The sequence below is a fragment of the Ictalurus furcatus genome, chromosome 14 (assembly GCF_023375685.1).
Source record: "Ictalurus furcatus strain D&B chromosome 14, Billie_1.0, whole genome shotgun sequence".
Lineage (NCBI taxonomy): Eukaryota > Metazoa > Chordata > Actinopteri > Siluriformes > Ictaluridae > Ictalurus > Ictalurus furcatus.
Genome location: NC_071268.1, coordinates 28,951,435 through 28,975,030, shown reverse-complemented (window position 1 = coordinate 28,975,030; position 23,596 = coordinate 28,951,435). Strand labels below are relative to the sequence as shown.

At 40.0% G+C, this 23,596-nt stretch overlaps 1 protein-coding gene across 1 annotated transcript; it reads right to left on the bottom strand.

Moving 5' to 3' along the window:
- Positions 1 to 2,885: 2,885 nt before the first annotated feature.
- On the bottom strand, positions 2,886 to 17,277 carry LOC128618369 (neural cell adhesion molecule 2-like). The gene is made up of 7 exons (XM_053641933.1): positions 17,217 to 17,277; positions 15,733 to 16,011; positions 11,251 to 11,532; positions 9,093 to 9,152; positions 7,215 to 7,481; positions 4,056 to 4,334; positions 2,886 to 3,220 (listed from the first exon to the last, which is right to left on the bottom strand). Exons 1-7 carry the CDS (start codon positions 17,275 to 17,277, stop codon positions 3,069 to 3,071), a joined length of 1,380 nt encoding a protein of 459 aa, XP_053497908.1. The 3' UTR covers positions 2,886 to 3,068.
- Between the last annotated feature and the right edge of the window lie 6,319 nt (positions 17,278 to 23,596).

The window sequence follows — 23,596 nt, the reverse complement described above, 5'->3', positions numbered from 1 at the left end:
TCTGCATCAGAAGCACCGTACCATGACTGACTGTATGCTCTGACCCCAAATTCCTAATAAGTTAGGATATGTGAAGAAATGAATTTCACTGAATTGTAATGCATATGCAACAAATGAAGGCTTTTGTCTTAAGTTAAAATTGATGAATCCATTTGCAAACTTGATCATACTACTGTCAGGAATTGGAATTTTTTGGAGAAAATAAAGTCAAAATAAACAAAAGAGTGAAGACGCATACAGACTGTAAGCAGTAATGTGGCATACGTACGCACATATAACAACTACAACAAAAGCTTGACAGTAAGACACTGAACATTAGAACTTAAATAGTGGTGCTAACCAGGCATAACGAGACACAGGTGAGAGTGATTAGTGAGGCATGTGACATGCTGGTGGGTAGTGTAGTTCTGAACTTTCTGGCACTACCATAACATACATTCACTAGTCCCTACTGTGAGCATGTTGATTATTCGGGGTAGTGGACAAACCAGTGAAGCAGACAGTAAAGAAATCCAGGCACATGGTAAAAAAGCAGTCAGAATGTGTGTTTCAGATTTGATGAAGCCAAGGAATAAAGCCAAGCACAGATGGGGTAATTGCCATTGATAATGATTAATCAGTGACTAATCTCTGGAGCTGGTGTGTCAATGGATATATTTCAACCAGCTCCCTAGTTCAGTAGTCAGAGCGCTGATCAACGAGGCAGCCATTTTAAGCGTTGTATCAATTGCAAAATTCTTCCAGTGCACTGGATCGTTCGCTCTCTAAAAAATCCCACAATGCACTACAAAAACCAGGGAGCATCGATGTTCACTATGTTCCCTTACTGGAAATTATATCATGTTTTCTGAAGCCTCTCAGCTAACTCTGTCTACAAATGTAAGCAGCTGATTATTGTTGTTGTAGCTGTTAAATGATGACTTACGTTAGCGATTTTCAACTTTATTTGCATTCTATATGCGGTTTGTTTGAGTATAACGACTTTTAAGTGTTTAATGTTTTTTTTTTTAAATCCATAAGCTTGCCTACAATCCTGCTTGGCGTATTATGACAGAAATACGTGTGATTAAACTAACAAATTTATATGACATAAAACTTAAATATTTTGTTTTTCATTTGTGGTGACATTTTACAGCACGGATACGTAGTCAAGTCAAACTGAAATTCAGTTATTGGTATCCCAATGTGCAGTGAGCCAGGGTCCTTACCACTTCCCCAGCTCATGTACACTATATACTGATTCACTACCTACTGAACTGTGGAGCTGGTTGAGACGCACCCAACGTCTCTGGTTAATCTCTGCCACCCTCTGGTGTTGGCACAAGGCCGAGTTGGCTGTCCTCTTACATCATTCAGCCTGCAACTTGCAAATAAAAATATTGAAATGGCTTGTAGTAACTACTATTGAACATTTTCACAGTATCTACAATTAACAGCAGAGCCTCAACATAGCTCTATTCCTTGGCTTCTTAAAATCTGAAACACACATTTTGACTGCTTTTTTAAGTGTACTGGGAAAGATGACAGGGGCGCACAGTGGCGTAGTGGTTAGCACGTTTGCCTCACACCTCCAGTCCCACCAAGACCATGTGTGTGTGTGGGGTTTGCATATTCTCCCCGTGCTGCGGGGGTTTCCTCCGGGTACTCCGGTTTCCTCCCCCAGTCCAAAGACATGCATGGTAGGCTGATTGGCGTGTCCAAAGTGTCCGTAGTGTATGAATGGGTGTGTGAGTGTGTATGTGATTGTGCCCTGCGATGGACTGGCACCCTGTCCAGGGTGTACCCTGCCTGGTGCCCCATGCTCCCTGGGATAGGCTCTAGGTTCCCCTGCGACCCTGAAAAGGATAAGCGGTATAGAAGATGGATGGGAAAGATGACTAGTTAATACATTTTTGAATTACAGGTCAGCTTGTATAACTGAATAGCCTTGCAACTCCAAATATATCTGTCTGCAAATATATATCTATATCTATATCTATATCTATCTATCTATCTATTTATTTATTTATTTATTATAATATTTCTGTTTACCCTTGCTTTTCAGGACTCTTTGAAAAGCAATTACATCACCCTTTAGCATTAACTTTGGCATTAATGAGATTTATTTCTATCTCATTTATTTTTATTCAATCATTACACTATAAATCTTCATTATTTTTAAAAATTAATTATTTCTCTTTGTAAATTACTCGGAATAATATAATATATGGATTTCTAGAAAGGTTTTAATTGAACAAGTTCATTTCCCTGTTTTGAGATTGTTTTGTATGTTATATTGTTGTACCAGTATTTATTGTATATTTATTGTTATTTTGTATTGACACTGTATATTTTTGGGCCTTTTTGTAATTTTGTAGACTTGGGATGTCACTAACAGAATTTTTGTTGGGTAAAACATGATGACAATAAAACTTGAATCCTTTAAATCCTTGACTATACATGCTATGTAATAGTGAAGTGTGTCATTTTATGTAATTAAAATTAAATTTTATGAAATTAAAAGTGTTGTGCTGTATCCTGTCTTCTCATACAGTAACATGCACATGAGAAGGAATACATAGTTGGTCTTGAGTTTGCTGTCCCTTATACTTATTGGATTTGGTTTAAATTCCAACAATCAAATTTCACACTTCAGAGCATTTTGGATTAACTTATTGAATATGTTTATCACTTAAAATATATATAAGTTATACTTTGGCTTGGGTTTTATTTAGTCAAAAGTACATACCTTGTGGTAAGAAACTTATATTTCACTGTTTGGATATTAGGAAGAAGAAGGGACTAATTTCAAAAGGTTAACTTTTTATTTTATTTATTTAAAAAAAAAAAAAAAAAGCCTTAATGGAAAATTACAGACATTTTTAGGATATATAGTTTGTACACAGTTAAGACAGATGAGGACCAGTCTGACCATCTAATAATAAAAATAATAATAATAAAAGGATATTTAAAACAATCAAGCATTACAATCAGGGCTTTATGTTAATAAATGCATTGCTGAAAAATCACTGATCTTCTAAAATTCTTTTCTTAGTCTGATGAATGAAGGTGTAGCACTTCAGTCTCTTCTAATCCGAGTTGGGTTGAACTGAGTCTCTTCCTGCCTGCCAGGCTTGATGGAAAACCACTCTGCTTGCAGCGACTGTAGCCAGGAGAAAAGAAAGAAATGCCAAACCAACACCCCCAAACATCAGCACTCGCTCAACCTCACTCACTCCACCTAGAGAGAGAGAGAGAGAGAGAGAGAGAGAGAGAGAGAGAGAGAGAATTATGCTACAAAACCTTTTCAACTTTTGTTACTTTAATGCATTTATTTAGGAACCAAGGAACATAGGAACCAAGGAGCTCTAAGACGAATGTTGTTCCAGCTCAAGCTTTTGTTCATGTTTGTTACTGCAACAGTCACGTAGCTGCACTTTCACAAATGAGTGAAAAGTGTTAAACGTAGGGGGTTCCATAGATTGGTGTACTGGTGCCTGCTATTGGGATGTTGACTAGCTGAATGGTGGAAAAAACAGCAATGCAGGTAATAAAGAAAGCAGCTAAATACTGTATACTTTGTTAGGCTAAAATGCAGCGAACTAATTCTACAGTTAGCTGCATGAGACGACTTTTTTTATATACCTCTATATGGCGTTGGATTAAGAGGAGCAAGCCATGGGCCAGTGCTACTGGGACACAAGCCAGGGTCGGATCAACCCCGGCTGGGTCACATAAGCGAGGGTGTATGATGTTGACGGACCCGAAACATCCGACGACCTCAGGAACATCACTGAGGATGTATCCCGGCACATCTTATGATGTATCTTACAACAATACAAAAAAAGAGTCCCCACATATCTAATCCACATATCAGAAAGAATACTCATCTATCTGCAAGACATGTTTTCACTGAAAACTCACCTGGTTTCTAACAGATCAGAGAAGGATTTCCTTTCCTTTACTTTCATGTGTGAATACCATGGGATGCTCACTCGTTTTCTCTCATTCTTTTAGTTGCTTATAATTGAAACGCTCAAAAGAATTAAATGTAAGAAGTATAAATATTTTCTCACCTTTTAATGGGAAGACAGTCAGATTGACCACTGGAGAATGCTTACAGTAGTAAATCCCAGAGTCGGACACGACCGCATTCCTTATCACGAGTGATGAATCAGATAATATAGTGTAGCGTTTGTCTGGATCACGTTTATATGTGATTGTGTTTTCTTTCTCTTGAGAAAAAATGACGTCCAGTCCCACTTCATTGATGTCTTTGGTCCAAAACGCTCTTTCCTCACTGTAGCAGTAGAGCATGATGTTTGTCCCTTCTGTGCGAGTCTGATTAAATTGGGCTTCAAAAACATGAATGAAGAGTTCATATTAAACTTGTCAGGAGAAATGAATTCACAGAACTGTTAGGAAAGGAGCTGATAGTGATCAGAACTAATTCCACCAGCTGACTGATAACTGGGCTTCACTGCAGCAGAAAGAAAAGGGTTTTGTTTTTTGTTTTTTTATATTTTACCAAAGGATACAAAACGTGGAGAAAGTGAGGCAAGAAAGTTAAATTTGTTATTGTTATTACTACACTCTATCCATATTTTTACTGAGGGGGAAAAATAATATATATTTTTAATTTAGTGACACCTAAACTAGCAGACATCTATTAAAATAATTTAAAAGGATGTGATTTTGTAAAGAAACACGTGTATATAAAAACACTACTGAATGTGTATATAAAACACTACTGATAATAGTTAGTAGTTGCTACTGATACTAAATCATGGTGCGGACAATTAAATCAAATGAAAACTGCTAATGATAATGTAAAGATTATCAACCAGAAATACCAAGTACCAATGTCTTAATCCGTTCTCACTGTAGCTGACCGACACAGAAGCCTTATTTACTCTCTGCTGTCCATTTGGTTAGACTGTGTGAGTACTGCCAATGGCCAGTTTTTAAAAAAAATGTTTTTAATGAATTTGTGAACTTTGTTGTGGCATTATTAAGAAAATAATGGAATTTCCTTTTGCTAAATAGCTTGCTAAAGTTTCAATTTCCTAGCAGACATGCATTTCACTCAAAAAAATAAACAAATAAACAAACTGGGAAAAAAACATACTTGCAATTAATACTAAAATGACATTTAAATTAATTATTATTTTGCTATTGAAATTGAAGGCATTTTAAAAGTTCATTTCTAATACCAGTTTGTAAATTTATCTAATTTTGTAACTGGTATTCATAGAAAATAATTTCTCTAAATTAATTTATATATATGTACAGTATCTCACAAAAGTGAGTATACCCCTCACATTTTTGTAAATGTTTGATTATAATTTTTCATGTGACAACACTGAAGAAATGACACTTTGCTACAATGTAAAGTAGTGAGTGTACAGCTTGTGTAACAGTGTAAATTTGCTGTCCCCTCAAAATAACTCAACACACAGCCATTAATGTCTAAACCGCTGGCAACAAAAGTGAGTACACCCCCAAGTGAAAAAGTTCAAATTGGGCCCAATTAGACATTTTCTCTCCCCGGTGTCATGTGACTTGTTAGTGTTACAAGGTCTCAGGTGTGAATGGGGAGCAGGTGTGTTAAATTTGGTGTCATCGCTCTCACACTCCCTCATACTGGTCACTGGAAGTTCAACATGGCACCTCATGGCAAAGAACTCTCTGAGGATCTGAAAAAAAGAATTGTTGCACTACATAAAGATGGCGTAGGCTATAAGAAGATTGCCAAGACCCTGATACTGAGCTGCAGCACGGTGGCCAAGACCACACAGCGGTTTAACAGGACAGGTTCCACTCAGAACAGGCCTCGCCATGGTCCACCAAAGAAGTTGAATGCACGTGCTCAGCGTTATATCCAGAGGTCGTCTGCTGCCAGCATTGCTGCAGAGGTTGAAGGGGTGGGGGGGTCAGCCTGTCAGTGCTCAGACCATACGCCGCACACTGCATCAAATTGGTCTGCATGGCTGTCGTCCCAGAAGGAAGCCTCTTCTAAAGATGATGCACAAGAAAGCCCACAAACAGTTTGCCGGAAACAAGCAGACTAAGGACATGGATTACTGGAACCATGTCCTGTGGTCTGATGAGACCAAGATAAACTTATTTGGTTCAGATGGTGTCAAGCGTGTGTGGTGGCAACCAGGTGGGGAGTACAAAGACAAGTGTGTCTTGCCTACAGTCAAGCATGGTGGTGGGAGTGTCACATTCAACACAAATAAGCCACATAACTTCCAGGTGTGGGCCATGTTTACATTTACAATATGGTTTATTTCTGGTTGAGATGTAGTTGTGCTACAGCATTGCTCTGGCTGTATACATGTGGGTCTGGCTCAGTCCTGGGTGTGATATGACAGTCTTATGATGCTGCTGTCATTATATTTCTTATCTTAGTGATATTTCTGAGATGAAAAAATGGAATCTGAGTAATATTATCTACATGAGCTTCAAATGAGAGTCTGGAGTTAACAATCACACCAAGGTCTTTCATTGCTGCAAGGCCAAGCAGAGTTACTATGTAATCACAATGCTTACCTCTAGCTACCTGTGGTTCTAGAAAAAGTATTTCTGTCTTGTTTTAATTAAGCTTCTGAAACAAATATCTGTGTGTCATGGGCATAACAGTGAAAGCTAATAACATGTTTATAAAAAATTGTGTGTACCACAGAGGTAACATATAGAGAACAGAGCAGTGGGCCTAGAACAGAGCCTTGTGGAACACCAAACTTTACTAACTCCAACAACATTTTCTAGTATATCTAGAAGAATGTAATGATCAATGGTATAAAAAGCTGTGCTAAGATAAAGGAAGACACGCAAGGTAATTTACCTCTGTAACCAGTGCTGTTTCAGTGCGGTGATGAGGCCTAAATCCTGACTGAAAGATTTCATTTACAAGAATAAGTTTGGTCTACAAGGTTTTCTAGGATCTTGGAGATGAATGGAAAGGCCTATAGTTTGATAGCTGAGAAGGATCAGGGATACATATTCAATGGATGCATAGACAATAGTTTTTATAATTGCTAGCGTAAAAGATTGAGGAACTAACCAATACTAAGGGAAGAGTTTATTATTTTTAAAAGAGGAGTCATCATTCACTCCATTACTTGTGCCAGATGACAGCTGCTAATGTGGCCCACATCTATGCCAAAGGAAATATAAATAAAGAAATGTCTAAAAAAAAAAAATATATAGAAATTAAAAAGTCTACCCACCACTTAATGGAGTGACAGTCAAATTCACCACTGGAGCATCATTACAGTAGTAAATCCCAGAGTCTGACAAAGAGAGATTCCTTATCCCGAGTGATGAATGAGATAATAAATTGAAGTGGTTGTCTAGATCAAGTTTGCATATGGCGGGGTCACCCTTATCCTGAGAAATGTGGAGATCCATTCTCCCTTCATCATTGTATTTACTCCAAGTCGCCTCCCCCTGACTTTCACAGTGGAGGATGATGTTACTTCCTTCTGTGCCATTGGCTGTCAAAACAGGGTTGAAAAGGCAAACAATAAGTACAGACAGACAGATAAATAGATAGATAGACTGATAGATAGATAGATAGATAGATAGATAGATAGATAGACAAACAGATAGACAGATAGATAGATAGATAGACAGACAGATAGATAGATAGATAGATAGATAGATAGACAGATAGATAGATAGATAGATAGACTGATAGATAGATAGACTGATAGATAGATAGATAGATAGATAGATAGATAGATAGATCTATGTAAATAATTTTTCTTTTTGTGTAGCAAAAATTTGTTATATTTAAATATACACTGATCAACCATTACATTAAAACCACTGACAGGTGAAGTGAATAATATTCATTATCTTGTTACAATAACACCTGTCAGGGGGTGGGATTTGTTAGGCAACAAGTTAAAAGTCCGTTCTCAAAGTTGATCTATTGGAAGCAGTAAAAATGGGCAAGCGTAAGGATCTGAGCGACTTTGACAATAGCCAAGTTGTGCTGGCTAGACGACTGGGTCAGAGCATCTCCAAAATGGCAGGTTTTGTGGAATGTTCCTGGTATGCAGTGGTTAGTACCTACAAAAAGTGGTCCAGGGAATGAGAACCGGTGAACCAGTGACAGGTTTCATTGATGCGTGTGGTGAGCTAGCCCATCTAGTCCGATCCTATGGAAGATGTTGGCTCTGCCAGAAAGGTGTCAGAACACACAGAGCATCACAGCTTGCTGTGTATGGAGCTGCGTAGCTGCAGACCGGTCAGAGCGCCCATGCCGACCCCTGTCCAACACTGAAAGCTCCTACAATGGGCACGTGAGCATCAGAACTGAACCATGGAGCAATGGAAGAAGGTGTCCTGGTCTGATGAATCAGATTTTCTTTTACATCATGTGGACGGCCGGGTGTGTGTGTGTGTGTGCGTGTGTGTGTGTGTGTGTCACGTACCTGGGAAAGAGATGGCACCAGGATGCACTATGGGAAGTAGGCAAATCGGCAGAGGCAGTGTGACGCTCTGGGCGATGTTCTGCTGGGAAACCTTGGGTCCTGGCATTCATGTGGATGTTACTTTGACACGTACCACCTACCTAAACACTGCTGCAGAGCAAGTACACCCCTTCATGGCAACTGTATTCCCTAATGGCAATGGCCTCTTTCAGCAGGATAATGCTCCCTGACACACTGCGAGTTCAAGGTGTTGACTCGGCCTCCAAATTCCCTTGTCTAGCTCCTTGTGTTAGTCATTCCTTTTCCAGTCTTCGCTTGTTTCTTTTACTTGTTTTGTTATTTTAAAAAATTCAGCCACTACATCTGACTCCCTGGATACCATGACGAAATGTTCCACCAAAATGTGGAAGAATTTGGGGTGCTAAGTCAGGACTTGTTAGTGCAGGCCCTTCTCCTCAAGCAGAACACACAGCAACCTGAGAAACTGAATAGTCATTGGTATAACATCTGTATTATGTGGATAAGACAGTGGGGATTTCCTTGTCGCCCTCCTTCCCTGTCCTGCTCAGTGTGTATATGTGTTAGTGTGAGTGTGTATGCACTCTGTGTGTGTAGTTGGGGGTTAGCTGCACTACCACTGCTGTATTTTTTTAGTTCTTGTCTTACCTGTGGCTTCTCTCGTGGCAGATATAGCTGTGTAGGTGTTCGCCAAGGACTTTGATAAAACTAGAACATAGAAGAGCAATCATGTTTGTGATAATTTGATCAAATTAATTATCAACAATAATCCATCCATCCATCCATCCATCTTCTACCGCTTACTCCTTATTATCAACAATAATAATTATTATTAATAATAATACATTGGTCTTATTAGCAATATCATTTAACAGTCACAATATGTTTTTCACATTTATAGTTGTTTGGCAGAATTCAAATGCAAGCACAGTTTTCTGGACTTTGATTAGATTTTGACATCGACACATACAAACAAATACATCTAGATGTAAAAGTAAAGATCTAGAATATCTGACCACCTGCACTTCTTTAGTCTTTATTTTTAACAGACATCTTGTGTTCAGTAAATTCGTGCCAGCTGTGTCAAAGTGAAACTAGAGCACTGGGTCAGTGGCTTTAAGTCAGGGATGATTTTAGTTGTGGTTATTCACTGGGTTCTGTTCTCGTCTGTCCAGAACACATAGTCAGGCATGGAAACTTATCCAAATGACCCTACTTCTTAAATTCACAAGAAAATTCTATACATGGAATAAACTTGATGACATTTTTAAAAGCGAACACTAAGCTTTATTTCTTTTTAAGATTTATTGGGACTCTTAAAGTGAACTGGGCTGAGGAGGTTGAATAAAATGCACATTAAATACAACAATTTCAGGCCTTCTACTTCAAGTTCTGGAGAAACAATTTATCTTTATGGGTATAACTAAATTAGATGGATTGTAGAGTTGTTGTTTTAAAATAAAATACTAGTATTTTATCTTCAGCATATTTAAAATAGATGCAAACAGTATAAGGATGCAATATGATAAGGTGCCTACACTGGGATGCCAGATTATTAAGTACTGGGTGAGTGAATCCAATCAACGAGCAACTGTGTGCAGTTTTCTCAAATCTCTAAATTTTCAGTTCTCTTAATGTCACATTAAATAAAATTAGTAATTTTAAAATGTTGGTGCCACTGGCTAAATGATGTTTGATGACAAGGATCATAAAAGACCCCTCAATTACATAAAAAAGCTGCACATGCAACAAATTAGTTCAACAATTAAAGTAGAAGTGCACAAGACAGGGTTTTTCAATAGTATCTAGAACACCTCCTTTAAACACAAATCTATTGCCCAAACAGTCTGGAATAGAAAATTTGGGCAGAAGAAGTGAGTAGGTTTGGTGAGTAGCCGCGCCCCAAAATCTAGTGGAAAGCCTTCCCAGAAGAGTGGAGGAGGTTATTATAACAGCAACGGGGGAATAATTCTGGAATGGGATGTTCAACAATCACATGTGGGTGTGATTGGTCAGGTGTCCACAAACTTTTGGCCATATAGTGTAAAAGCAAGAGACACAAGATGAGATACTAAATCGAGGTCATGAAAATGTGTGCACAAGATGCAACTGTATATAATTTATTGTAATAAATTGTTATAATTTCTGAGTTGTCAGATGTTTTAGTTAATTCAGTGCACACTCCTGTGAAGAAAACATACCCATAGTTTGAATGATAAGCTGACTGAACACTCATCTGATATGCTTACAGCTCACTTCTAATGATATTCTTAATTTTACCCATAAAAATGGGTTCATGAAATAAATGTCACTAATTAAGATGCATCTCCTCCAATCTCCTTTGAGTGAAAAAAATAATTGGCTTTGGATAAACGATAACAGTAATTAATTAATAAATGTTTTCATATTTCTGTATTTAATATGACAATTCAATTTTTACAGCCAAAATATACATTTCAGTCTGACATACTGTGGTTATATCAAACTGTCAGTCAGTGTAGCTGGACCTAATACTGCTCCTCACTCACGTCTATAGGTATGTCTATACGTCTATAGGTACGTCTGATGTCTAAACAAACAATTTTAGTATTAAATAGTCCTGCACTTAACTGAAATCTCTATATGACCCAATGTCATCGAAAATATCCACAGAATTGAGACATAATTTTTGCACATATTTAAAAAAAACAACAAAAAAAAACAAAACAAAAAAACACACTGTTAATAACAACATATGGCAATTTCATTTTCTACTTTAATGGTTAAAAGTTAACCTTAAAAAAAAAAAAAAAAAATTTTCGCCCACCTTCTGATGGCATGATGGTCAGATTGATGAATAGATCACCATCACAGTGGTAAATTCCAGAGTCAGAGACTAAAGCTTTCTTTATAAGGAGTGATGAATCCGGCAAAACTATATATCGGCTATCAGGATCACGTTTGCATATGAAGACACCTTTCTCTTCTTCAACAAAAAGAATTAACTCCACTTTCTTGTCATTTGTGTGTTTTGTCCAGAGGACTTCCCCATCATCATCACAGGGCAGTTTGATGTTTCTCCCCTCTGTGCGGCTCTGACTGAATCCGGCTGCCAAAACATGAACATTCACTGATTTTTCCCAAAACAAAACATGCAATGCATATTAATATAGAAACTGTAGTAAACAAAAACACGCTGTTTGACCAGGGACCCAATGTTCATACCCACTGTACATTATAGATATCTAGTTTGGATTGTTGTCTTGATCTTGGATTTGTCCAGTGTTCAAAGTTTGTTAATTTACACACTCAAAGTGAGGATTTAATACTGTAATTGTGCACATCGATATTCAGACTTCAGATGTAATTACAGTTACTGTAATGAGATCTGGGTCAATGGCTTTAAATGGTGTCTGACTTTAGTTATTCAGTGGGTTTTGAAACAGGTTAAAGTCTGGATCTTTCCAGGACACACAGTCCGGTGTCACGAGGCAGACGCTAATGCAAGTGCAGGTAAACAGCAGCTTTATTGAAGACACAGGCAGACCCTTCCTAAACGTAAGGCAAGAGCGTAGTCAAATAACAGGCAGAGATCATGGCCCAGTTGCTCAGAAGTAATCTGATCGGATTGGCTCTAATCTTGAAAATGGGTTGTTCAAAAGAAAAAAGGGATTCTGAAATCAGATATACCAGAATAGATCATGTAATCCAATCTTGCTTTTGATCTAGATCAAACCTTCAGTATGTGTTCAAAATTTTTAGTAGAATTGGGATTCCTGTGTTTGGGATACAATTTTGCTTTCAAAAACCGTCACAAAAGTAAGATGGATTACTTGATCCTGTATAGCAAAACATGGGATTCTCAAAAATGGATCACTCTGATCCAGATTAAACCTTTTGAACGACTGGGCCCAGGTGATTAGCAAACTAGGCAACGTGAACTAGGCAAGGCTAAGGCAAAAACATGACGCGCAGAACAAGATCCGTAACCAGGAAGACTATAATCATACAAAGGCTTTGCAAAGTGAGTGTGGCTTGAGAGTCCTTATATACTGTGGTCTGTAATTGTGAACATGTGTGTGTAATCAGTAATATGGTGAACTCGAACATGACGGTCTCTGTTGGAGATGGGTGTTGTAGTCCGTAGCGGCCATGTTGTACTATTGGTAGTGTAGTTGAATGCCGTTTCTGGCACTGACTTGACATCACGCATGTTTTTTTTTTTTGTGGAAATTTACACTCTTCTGCTTCTAATCCTCTTCTTCCAAACAAATACTTTATATATTACTCAGAATACTCTTATACTCTACTCATGGAATAATGGAATAATGGAAGTTAATTTTAACAGGATGTGCTGAATCAAGTGTGGAATCCATTTGTTCTATTAAACCAAACTTGCAGTGATTAATGTGATAATTACATATAGTACTATAGACACATATTACATTTGACAGCAAGGGAAAAAAAGCTTCAGTTTGCATTTAAATAAAAGGCAAGTGCTCGTGTTTAAAGGCAGTGGTTTGGATGCTATTGGAGAAAGCCATCTATGAGGTTTCTACTCAAGAAAAATCTTGCAATACACAACAATTTTTCACAACTCCACACATTTCATGTTACCATCCATTTCCTGTGTAATTTGTTATAATCCTCTTTCCTCCTGATGCACCAGTCACTTTTACAGTAACCCACCCCTGCAGTATGATGCTGGAACCCCCATGCTTCACAGTTGGCGCTCGTAAGTTTAAAAGCCTCATCTTTTTCCCTCCATACATAGTGCTTAGGGGTGCACAGTGGCTTAGTGGTTAGCATGTTCACCTCACACCTCCAGGGTCGGGGGTTTGATTCCCACCGTGGCCCTGTGTGTGCCACCGTGCTGTGGGGGTTTCCTCTGGGTACTCCGGTTTCCTCCCGCAGTCCAAAGACATGCATGGTAGGCTGATTGGCGTGTCCGTAGTGTATGAATGGTGTACCCCGCCTTGTGCCCAACGCTCCCTGGGATAGGCTCCAGGTTTCCCCGTGACCCTGAAGGAACGATAAGTGGTATAGAAGATGGACATAGTGCTTATCATTCTGGCCAAACAGTTCCATTTTTGCATCACCAGAGAACACTCCTTCAGTCCGGATTTTTAATGTCAGTCTTGGAGTTGGGGCTTCTTCCTTGCATGACAGCCTGTCAGGCCTTGGCCATGTAGGACTCTCTTGGTGAATTGATGAGATGATGATGTACACATACTCTGGTACCCGATGCCTCAATTTCCTTCACCGGTTTCTCTTTTGTTATCAGTGTCAGTTGAATCTTTCAGACCAAGGTTCAGTCATCCCTGTGAGTTAATTTTTGCTTCCTTCCAGAATGATTCCATGTCCGTATGGTCCCAAGAATTTTTATATTTGAGTAAAAAAAAAATTCTACAAATGCTTGTGGTACCCTCAGTTGTTTTGAAATTGCTCCTAAGGAAGAATTGGAGTTCCACAGTTTTCATTTTGAGCTCTTGCAAGATCTCAGGGTGGTATCATGGGCGAAAGGGCACAGACTCTAATGGTAAGCACTTTTACCACCACAGGTGAGCTTAGTTGTATGTTAACATTTGGCCTCAACTGTATATGCAGGTGCAGATGCAGGCCTTACTTCTGACTGAGTGAAATTTTGTGGTATTTGTAAATGTGTGTTAATTAGTGCTCAGAGGAGGTGTAATGTCGGTTGCAGGGTGAGTAGGATCTGATCTGTGACACAAGTGAATTTTTGCCAGTCAGATTTTACATGCTCTTGATCAGAGCAGTTCTGACTTGTTCTGATCTAAGCAAGTAGCCTAAAAATTCCAAATGAAATCAGTTGTTCATTAATTCATTCATTAATGCAAGAAAAACACAACAGTGTTTAATTATTTGTTTATAATTTGGGGTTTTAGACCAAATGAGTTTATTAGAAAAAAAGTATTGTGGGCAGCTACAAACAGAAACCAGTATGGGAGTAAGGTCAGCGGAAGTGGTACGCTCTGTATGAAGTTTGGTGGGTGGACGAGTCAACAATATTTATTTCGAATGAAGTTACCAGCAGATATTTGCTCATAAACACATCAAAACAAATGAACAAAAAGCATACATGACAAATGAACTAATCATGATTCACATGAAATGCACGTTTTTCCCCCCCAAGTCTCACACATTTTCACGTGAACTTTTAATATGTAGCAAATATGATCCTTTTAAACATGATGAATATTCTCCATTTGATCTTTTTTATTCATAATTAACTAATTTTCACATAATTATTTTCACGATTAGTTTTTACATATAAAGGTCTGCGTTACGAAACGGGACTGGAGGCGGATGCAGGTGCAGGTCAAAGTCTTTATTACTTAGCAGACAACCAAAACACAGGGAGCGCGGTCTCTACTGACTATACTTAAACCCTGGACATCTAGCTACGACCGCTAGCATGCTACACGTTAGCACATACCGTCATACTTCCTTGACATGACAAACGTAAACCAAATAATACTGCGCGAAGTGCGCAGTCACCGAGGGGTTTAAATAGTCAACATAATCAAACCAAAACATGGACACCTGGGGCAAATCCGAGACATGATCAGACTTAAATCAATGTCCAAGCAAGAAGCAAACGAATACAAAAGAGTCACGTGACCAGTCAGAGGCCGTGCCGCAGTGCCCTCTGCTGGCCGTGGCGTAACAGTCTGTGGTTTTATTTGTCACATACCGTCACCTCTGAACGTACTGGAATGGCGTGGTCAGTTCTTTTGTTTTTGCTATTGGGTTTAAGATCAAAAGACGAATATATACAACCCCAATTCCAAAAAAGTTGGGACGCTGTGTGAAATGTAAATAAAAACACTGCAGGGATTTGCAATATGTTATTCACAATAGAACATAGAAAACACATCAAATGTTTAAACTGAGTACATTTGTACCATTTTAAGACAAAAATAAGGTCATTTTGAATTTGATGGCCACAACACCCTTGAGCCCTTCAGCAAGGCCCTTAACCCTCAACTGCTCAGATGTATAAATGAGATAATTGTAAGTCGCTCTGGATAAGGGCGTCTGCCAAATGCTGTAATGTAATGTAACATGTCTCAAAAAAGTTGGGACGGGGCAACAAGGCTGGAAAACTAAGTGCTACTAAAAAGAAACAGCTGGAGGTTAATTGGAAACAGATTAGTAAAATGATTGGGTAGAAAAAAAAGTATATATTTTTTTAATAAACCAAAACTGTTAATACCATCAAATTTCTGCCTTTCTCTGTCATATGACACATTCTGATAATACTTTAACAGAAAACATATTCACTGACCTGATAATGGAGTCACAGTCAGATTTATCATTGCATAACCATTACAGTAGTAAATCCCTGAGTCTGAGAGAGAGAGACTCTTTATCATGAGTGACGAATCAGGTAACACAATGTAGCGGTCATCTGGATCACGTTTGTACACGGTGGTGTCTTCTTTATTCCGTAAAATATAGCGCTCCACACTCTCACTCTCAGTGCTCTTGCTCCAAAACACTCTCTCCTTATTTTCACAGTGGAGGATGATGTCAGTCCCCTCTGTGCCACTCTGGCTAAACTGGGCTGTCAAAGTACAAATGATTTGTTTCAAAAAGATCAATTTTACCATATAAAATACACAGATTTTTAAACAAAGAAAAAAATCTTTGAGAAGCCACCTGTCCAAGCCAACACAGAGACAAGTGCTACAGAACTACATTTTCAACAAATGACCAGAAAAAAAGTCTCAGCAAATAACTGTGTTAAAAACATGTTGATCTCAAATGACATATCCACAGCAAAAGGCAAATCAACTAGATGGGCTTAAATATGCCTTCAATGCATTCATTCATCTTTTATCCGTTTTTATCCGGCTCAGGGTCATGCTGGATCTGGAATTCATCCCAGTAACACTAGGCACAAGGGGGTAGAATACACTCTGGTTGGAACACACTCATTCATGCTTGAGGGAAATTTAACATAGACAATCCAACTGCTGTCGTGTTTTTGGGAGGTGGGAGGAAACTGGAGAACCCAGAGGAAAGCATATTAAACACTGGGAGAAAACCTCAACAGACAGTAACCCGAGCTCAGGATCAAACCAGGGAGCTGTGAGGCAGAAACACTACTCACTGCACCACCGCACTGCCCAATTAAATATAAAATCTCCTTAACATGCACAGTAACATGCATTTATGTCTCCATAAAAAAAGCACAAGACAAAAATTGTATCTTGAATCTTTTTTGTTCTAAAAAACATATCTGCTTCATTAATTCCTTACACCCCAAATCACAGACTGCGCTCCTCACAGTGGAATCTGTTATCTGTTCCACAAACACGCTTAAAATCTATGGGTGATGGGGCTTTTCCTGTCTCTGCTCCTTCATTTTGGAAATCTCTTCCTCCTGAACGCAAGAAAGCTCAGACCTTTGGCATTTTTAAAGCTCTACTTAAAACATACTTTTTTAAACTTGCATTTGACTGCTGATGTCTACTTCTATTATTATTATTATTATTATTATTATTATTATTGTTGTTGTTGTTGTTGTTGTTGTTATTCTTATGAACTTTTATAAAAAAAAAATTCTGTGTACTGCTTATTTTGTGTACAGCGCTTTGAGAAGCTTCTTTTAAAGGCGCTCTATAAAATAAAGTTTATTATTATTATTATTATTATTATTATTTTATTATTATAAAACATAAAGATAGAATATACTGTATTGCTTGATAAATCATTGTTCTTTAATATAAATACAGAAGATTGGGTTTTCTAATCCATTCTACTTACCAGATTGAGCAGAGAGCACACCCTCCGCGAGCAGGAGAGAGAAAACAATATACCGCTTCATCACAGTCTTCTGTCTCACACCAAATAGAAACTGATCATCATACAACTTCAGGAGTATTTAACTACATGTGTGAGAGGATGTGGGATGAACTGTGAAAAGATTAAAGCTGCTGTGGTCGAGGAGAGTGCATATGTTGGTTATGCTGGTTTCCTTGTGTTTTTCCTGTTATTCATGGCTGAAAACTAGCACACCTCTCTGCATGCAATAGATGTTGTGTGTGTCTCTTGAAGAAAAAAATTAACTTACACATATGGTTTTAGACTTTTTTATTTCATATAGTGCATGTTTTTTTTTTTTTTAAAGTTATTCATTATTCATATGATTGATATATGTTTTCCTCATTAAAAAAAAACAATTCATTTGTTTTCACATGTAGGACATGTGTCTTTATCTATCATGTGGTGTGGGTTTGGTTGTAACATCTCGATTCATTAAGTCTGTTGGAGTTTAAGTATAGAACTTCTACATAGTTGTACAGTGCAAGCCCTAAATGAAGCACTTTAATAAGACAAAAAAAAACCTTTTTTCTTTGTTAAATAATGTTTTTTTTTCTAATTGGGTATAGAAATGATAACGTATTAAATGAATGAATGCCTTTTATTGTCACTATACACATGTACAATGAAATTAAGAGCCACTCCTTTTTGTTCCGTGCCAACATGTACATAAAATAAACAAGATAGAATAAAATAAAATAAAATAAATAAATATAACAACACAAAATAAGTAAATAATAAATAAATAAATAAATAAATAAATAGTACTGGGGGGGGGCACTATATACCTATACTATGAAATCAGTACATGTATGTGTTTAGAATGGTTATAGCTTTTGGGAAAAAACTATTCTTAAATCTATTAGTCCTTGTTCTGATGCACCTGTAACGTCTCCCTGAGGTCAACAGATTAAGCAGATCAGAGCCAGGGTGAGAGCTGTCCTTAATGATGGTTTTTCCTCTGCTGAGGCAACGGGAGGTGTAAATATCCATCAGGGAGGGGAGAGGGCAGCCAATGATCTTCTGTGCTGCTCTTACTACTCTCTGAAGCCTCTCCCTGTCTGCCACAGTGCAGCTGCCGTACCATACCGTGATACAGTATGTCAGCAGGCTCTCGACGGACGAGCGGTAGAAGATCAGCAGCAGATTGGGGTCCAGATTGTACTTCCTGAGAACCCTCAGGAAGTGTAGCCGCGTTTGAGCCTTCTTAATAACCGCTGTGATGTTGTCTGTCCAGGAGATGTCAGTAGAGATAAGGACGCCAAGAAACCGGAAGGTGTGGACCCTCTCCACACACTCACCATTGATGAAAAGGGGGGCCAGCTCAGTGTTGTGCTTCCTGAAGTCTACAATGATCTCCTTGGTTTTCTTAGTGTTTAGAGCCAGATTGTTCTCTGAACACCAGGCTGCCAAGTTCAGGACCTCCTCTCTGTAGGCTACCTCATCTCCCTTTGAGATGAGTCCGACCACTGTGGTGTCGTCAGCAAATTTGACGATAGCATTATTATTGTGGACCGGACTACAGTCGTACGTGTAGAGACAGTACAGGAGGGGGCTCAGAACACAGCCCTGTGGAGAACCGGTGCTCAACGTGCGAGTGGAGGAGAGGTGGGGTCCGAGTCTCACTGTCTGAGACCGGTTGGTGAGAAAGTCCTTTATCCAGGCACATGTGAGGGGGGGGAGGCCAAGAGTGACCAATTTGGTGATGAGAATGTCCGGAATGATTGTATTAAAAGCCGAACTGTAATCCACAAAAAGCATCCGGACGTAGCTCTGTTGCCGCCCTAGATGTCTCAACATGGAGTGGAGAGCTACGGCGATAGCATCCTCTGTGGATCTGTTTGCGTGATATGCAAACTGATAAGGATCGAAGTCTGGGGGGAGGTAGTCCTTGATGTGCTGAAGAACCAATCTCTCAAAGCACTTCATGATAACTGGAGTGAGGACCACAGGACGATAATCATTTAGGCTAGTGGTGGGAGACTTCTTTGGCACTGGAATGATTGTGGATGATTTTAGGCAGGACGGGATGACTGCTTGGGCCAGGGAGAGATTGAAGATTCTGGTAAAGATGTGGGCAAGCTGGTGGGCACATGATCTGAGCACCTTACCAGGTACACCGTCTGGGCCTGCAGCCTTCCTGGGGTTCACTGCCAGAAACATCCATCTAACATCGTGTTCCCTCACAGTAAATAGAGTGGTGCAGGAACCAGGAGGGGATGGAGAGCATGTAAATATAAACCTTTGGTTTGCAGCTGCACCACTGTCAGCACTGCTGTTATAGAAAATGAATCACAATCCCAAATTCGACAGCGTTGCGGTGTAAATGAATATATATTTTCTTCTGTAATGTGTGCAAGCCCTCAAACAAGAGAGTGCATCTTTACATAAGTTATAAATCACACTGATGTTATAACAAATTCAAACTCTTCTTTCACATTTCTAATCAGACTGAGCAGAGGGCACACAATGCCCAAGCAGGAGAGAGAGAAAAATACAGCTTCATCACAGTGTCCTGTCTCACACCGAGGAGAAACTGATAACGATACGACTCGAGGAGCTATGAGAACGAGATGTATAAGAAATGTTTATGACCGCATGAAAATCTGTGTGAAGGAGGAAGTAATGAAGATTGCGAGTGTATGTGAGTGTATGTTTTAAGACCACAGCTGTAGATTAATATTAATCTCACTGAACATGACTGAAGGATAAACAATCTGTTGATCACGAGTCTTTTTTTTTTAAATGTCCAAAACAAAAGCGTTCATTGACATGTTTATGCAGCAGCTTCTCTCAGATCCGTCCACTCACAATGCTCTTTATAGTTAATGTTATTCGTTTTTAAGTCTTTCTAGCAGTACGCTGGCACTCCACTCTGCCAGTAGAATGTATATCTTCTGACTTATCGGACATTTTCAATCGGTATAAACAAATGAATGTTTTTAGTTGCATCATATAATCTGTAATATAATTACTGAAGTCCACTGTTGGGTTTCTGTGTGTAGAGTATCGCTGTATTTCACGATCAAACCCCTACAGTTTGTTAATAAATTAATGAAATAACAGGAATAAAATAAGAAAAAAAAGAATGTTTATTTGATCAGGGTTTAGAAGCAGTGCTTCATATTCATCCTCCACAACAGAACACATGCTGTAATTATGAAACTACTTTTTTATTACTGTGATTAGTGGATACTGGCTGGTAACAGATGTCTGACTTCCTATAATGCATGCTGAGGTTGATGGTGGATCACACTATTGTAGTGAGGAACAAAAACAGAGCAGCCAGACTGACAAATAGCACTTGCTCAACACCACTCACTCCACCTAGAGAGAAGGAAAGAGAGAGAGAGAGAGATTATTTAAACTGCATGGATACTAGCTGAGATAAAGTATTACAGTGATGAGAAGAAGAAGCAAACTATTTTTGTCCAGATCAGTAGTCTGATGTCATACCACCGCAAACCAGCAACTCCATTTCCCAGAATGCACCACGAACTACAAACATGGCCGGTGACAACTACACTTCCCAAACACACACCTGGACACATGTTATTTTATTAAACTGCCAACATTTTTTATTTTTTTTTAAATGACAAAATGGCGGCGCGCACAGTCGCAGCAGCTCACGGCTCTCCTTTTCGTGCTCTTTTTTGTTGTTTTTGTACTATTTCTTTATTACTTGTTTGTGTATTATCGGTTCTGTGAACATTCGCTACACAAGCCAGAACCTTATGGATATTGGGGACCAGCACCAGATACCTATTTCGAGAGTCTTTCATCACACGCACAACATCCCAGACGACATAGCGAGATTGCCGGGCTCTCCGTGGATTGTTGTTGGGTCCAGAAGGCGGCGCAGACGGAGGAGGGAGAGGAAGCAAAAGCGGGGATGCAGGTCCGGTGTTATGTTAAGGCAAAGAAAACAACCACACAAGCCACCTTTACCGAGCCTGTTTCTCTCCAATGCCAGATCCCTAGTGCATAAAATCGGCAATTTGGAATTACAACTAGCTGGAAATCACTACGTTCGTGATTGTTGTGTTTTGATTATTACTGAAACCTGGCTTCATCTGAGGATACCCGATGCTAGCATGCAGCTATCAGGTCGTACTCTGCTCTGCTGGGACAGGACTGAGGACTCAGGTAAGAGCAGGGGGGGGCTCTGTATGTATGTGCATGAGAACTGGTGTAATAACGGAACAATGATAGATAAACATTGTTCCCCTGACCTCGAGTACATGTCTGTAAGATGTCGGCCCTTTTTTCTACCGAGAGAGCTAACAATAGTGATTATCACGGCCGTGTATATTCCACCAGATGCCAATGTGAACACGGCGCTCTCTCTCCTGCTGAACACCATAAACGAACAGCAGCGGGCTTACCCCGACGGTGTTCACATAATTGCAGGAGACTTTAATAAGGCGAACTTGAAGACTGTACTCTCGAAATTTTATCAACATGTTAAGTGTTTTACTAGAGGGGAGAACACTCTGGCAGCACTGTGTTTACTCCAACATTAAGCATGCGTATAGAGCCATACCTCTCCCCCACCTCGGCCAATCAGACCATCACTCCCTCCTGCTCTCCCTTGCCTACACCCCCTCAGACGCAGTGTTACGACCACTATAAAGACTGTTACCACCTGGCCTGACGATGCATTCTCCAAACTACAGGACTGCTTCAGACAGACACACTGGGATTTATTTGAACATCAGGAGCTAGAAACATTAACAGGAACGGTACTGGACTATATCAAGTTCTGTATCGGAAGTGTGACTGTGGACAAAAACGTTCGGGTTTTCCCAAACCAGAAACCTTGGATGACCAAACAGGTCCGCACACTCCTCAGAGCCCACGACGCTGCCTTCAGGTCTGGTAATAGAGCTCTGTATAGAGCCGCTCGTGCCAACCTGAAAGGTGGCATTAAGGAAGATAAGGCGGACCATAAGAGGAGCATAGAGTCCCACCTGTCTAGTAAAAACAAACGGGAGGTGTGGCAGGGCATACAAGACATCACAAACTACAGAGGCCGCGGTGCGACAACAGGAGACCTGAGTGCTATGCTGGCAGAAGAGCTAAATTGCTTCTTTGCTCGCTTTGAAACATCACAACAACAGCACTCATCTGCTCCAGCCTTGCCTCCACTCTCATCTGGCTCCCGCACCAGACCAGCCCTGCCTCCATCCCCTCCTGGTTTCTGCACCACTCTATTTACTGTGAGGGAACACGATGTTAGATGGATGTTTCTGGCAGTGAACCCCAGGAAGGCTGCTGGCCCAGACGGAGTACCTGGTAAGGTGCTCAGATCGTGTGCCCACCAGCTTGCCCACATCTTTACCAGAATCTTCAATCTCTCCCTGGCCCAAGCAGTCATCCCGTCCTGCCTAAAATCAGCCACAATCATTCCAGTGCCAAAGAAGTCTCCCACCACTAGCCTAAATGATTATCGTCCTGTGGCCCTCACTCCAGTTATCATGAAGTGCTTTGAGAGATTGGTTCTTCAGCACATCAAGGACTACCTCCCGCCAGACTTCGATTCTTATCAGTTTGCATATCGCGCAAACAGATCCACAGAGGATGCTATCGCCGTAGCTCTCCACTCCATGTTGAGACATCTAGAGCAGCAACAGAGCTACGTCCGGATGCTTTTTGTGGATTACAGTTCAGCTTTTAATACAATCATTCCGGATATTCTCATCACCAAATTGGTCACTCTTCCCCCCCCCCCCCCCCCCCCACATATGCCTGGATAAAGGACTTTCTCACCAACCGGTCTCAGACAGTGAGACTCGGACCCCACCTCTCCTCCACTCGCACGTTGAGCACCGGTTCTCCACAAGGCTGTGTGCTGAGCCCCCTCCTGTACTGTCTCTACACGTACGACTGTAGTCCGGTCCACAATAATAATGTTATCGTCAAGTTTGCTGACGACACCACAGTGGTCGGACTCATCTCAAAGGGAGATGAGGTAGCCTACAGAGAGGAGGTCCTGAACTTGGCAGCCTGGTGTTCAGAGAACAATCTGGCTCTAAACACTAAGAAAACCAAGGAGATCATTGTAGACTTCAGGAAGCACAACACTGAGCTGGCCCCCCTTTTTATCAATGGTGAGTGTGTGGAGAGGGTCCACACCTTCCGGTTTCTTGGCATCCTTATCTCTGCAGACGTCTCCTGGACAGACAACATCACAGCGATTATTAAGAAGGCTCAAAAGCGGCTACACTTCCAGAGGGTTCTCAGGAAGTATAATCTGGACCCCAATCTGCTGCTGACCTTCTACCGCTCGTCCGTCGAGAGCCTGCTGACATACTGTATCACGG

Coding starts and splice junctions, on each gene's coding strand:
- LOC128618369 (XM_053641933.1), bottom strand. CDS start 17,277: ATGAAGCGGTATATTGTTTTCTCTCTCCTGCTCGCGGAGGGTGTGCTC. Junction 11,533..15,732: donor GACTGTGACTCCATTATCAG/GTCAGTGAATAT, acceptor ATGTTTTGGCAG/CCGGATTCAGTCAGAGCCGC. Junction 9,153..11,250: donor GACCATCATGCCATCAGAAG/GTGGGCGAAAAT, acceptor TCTATGTTCTAG/TTTTATCAAAGTCCTTGGCG.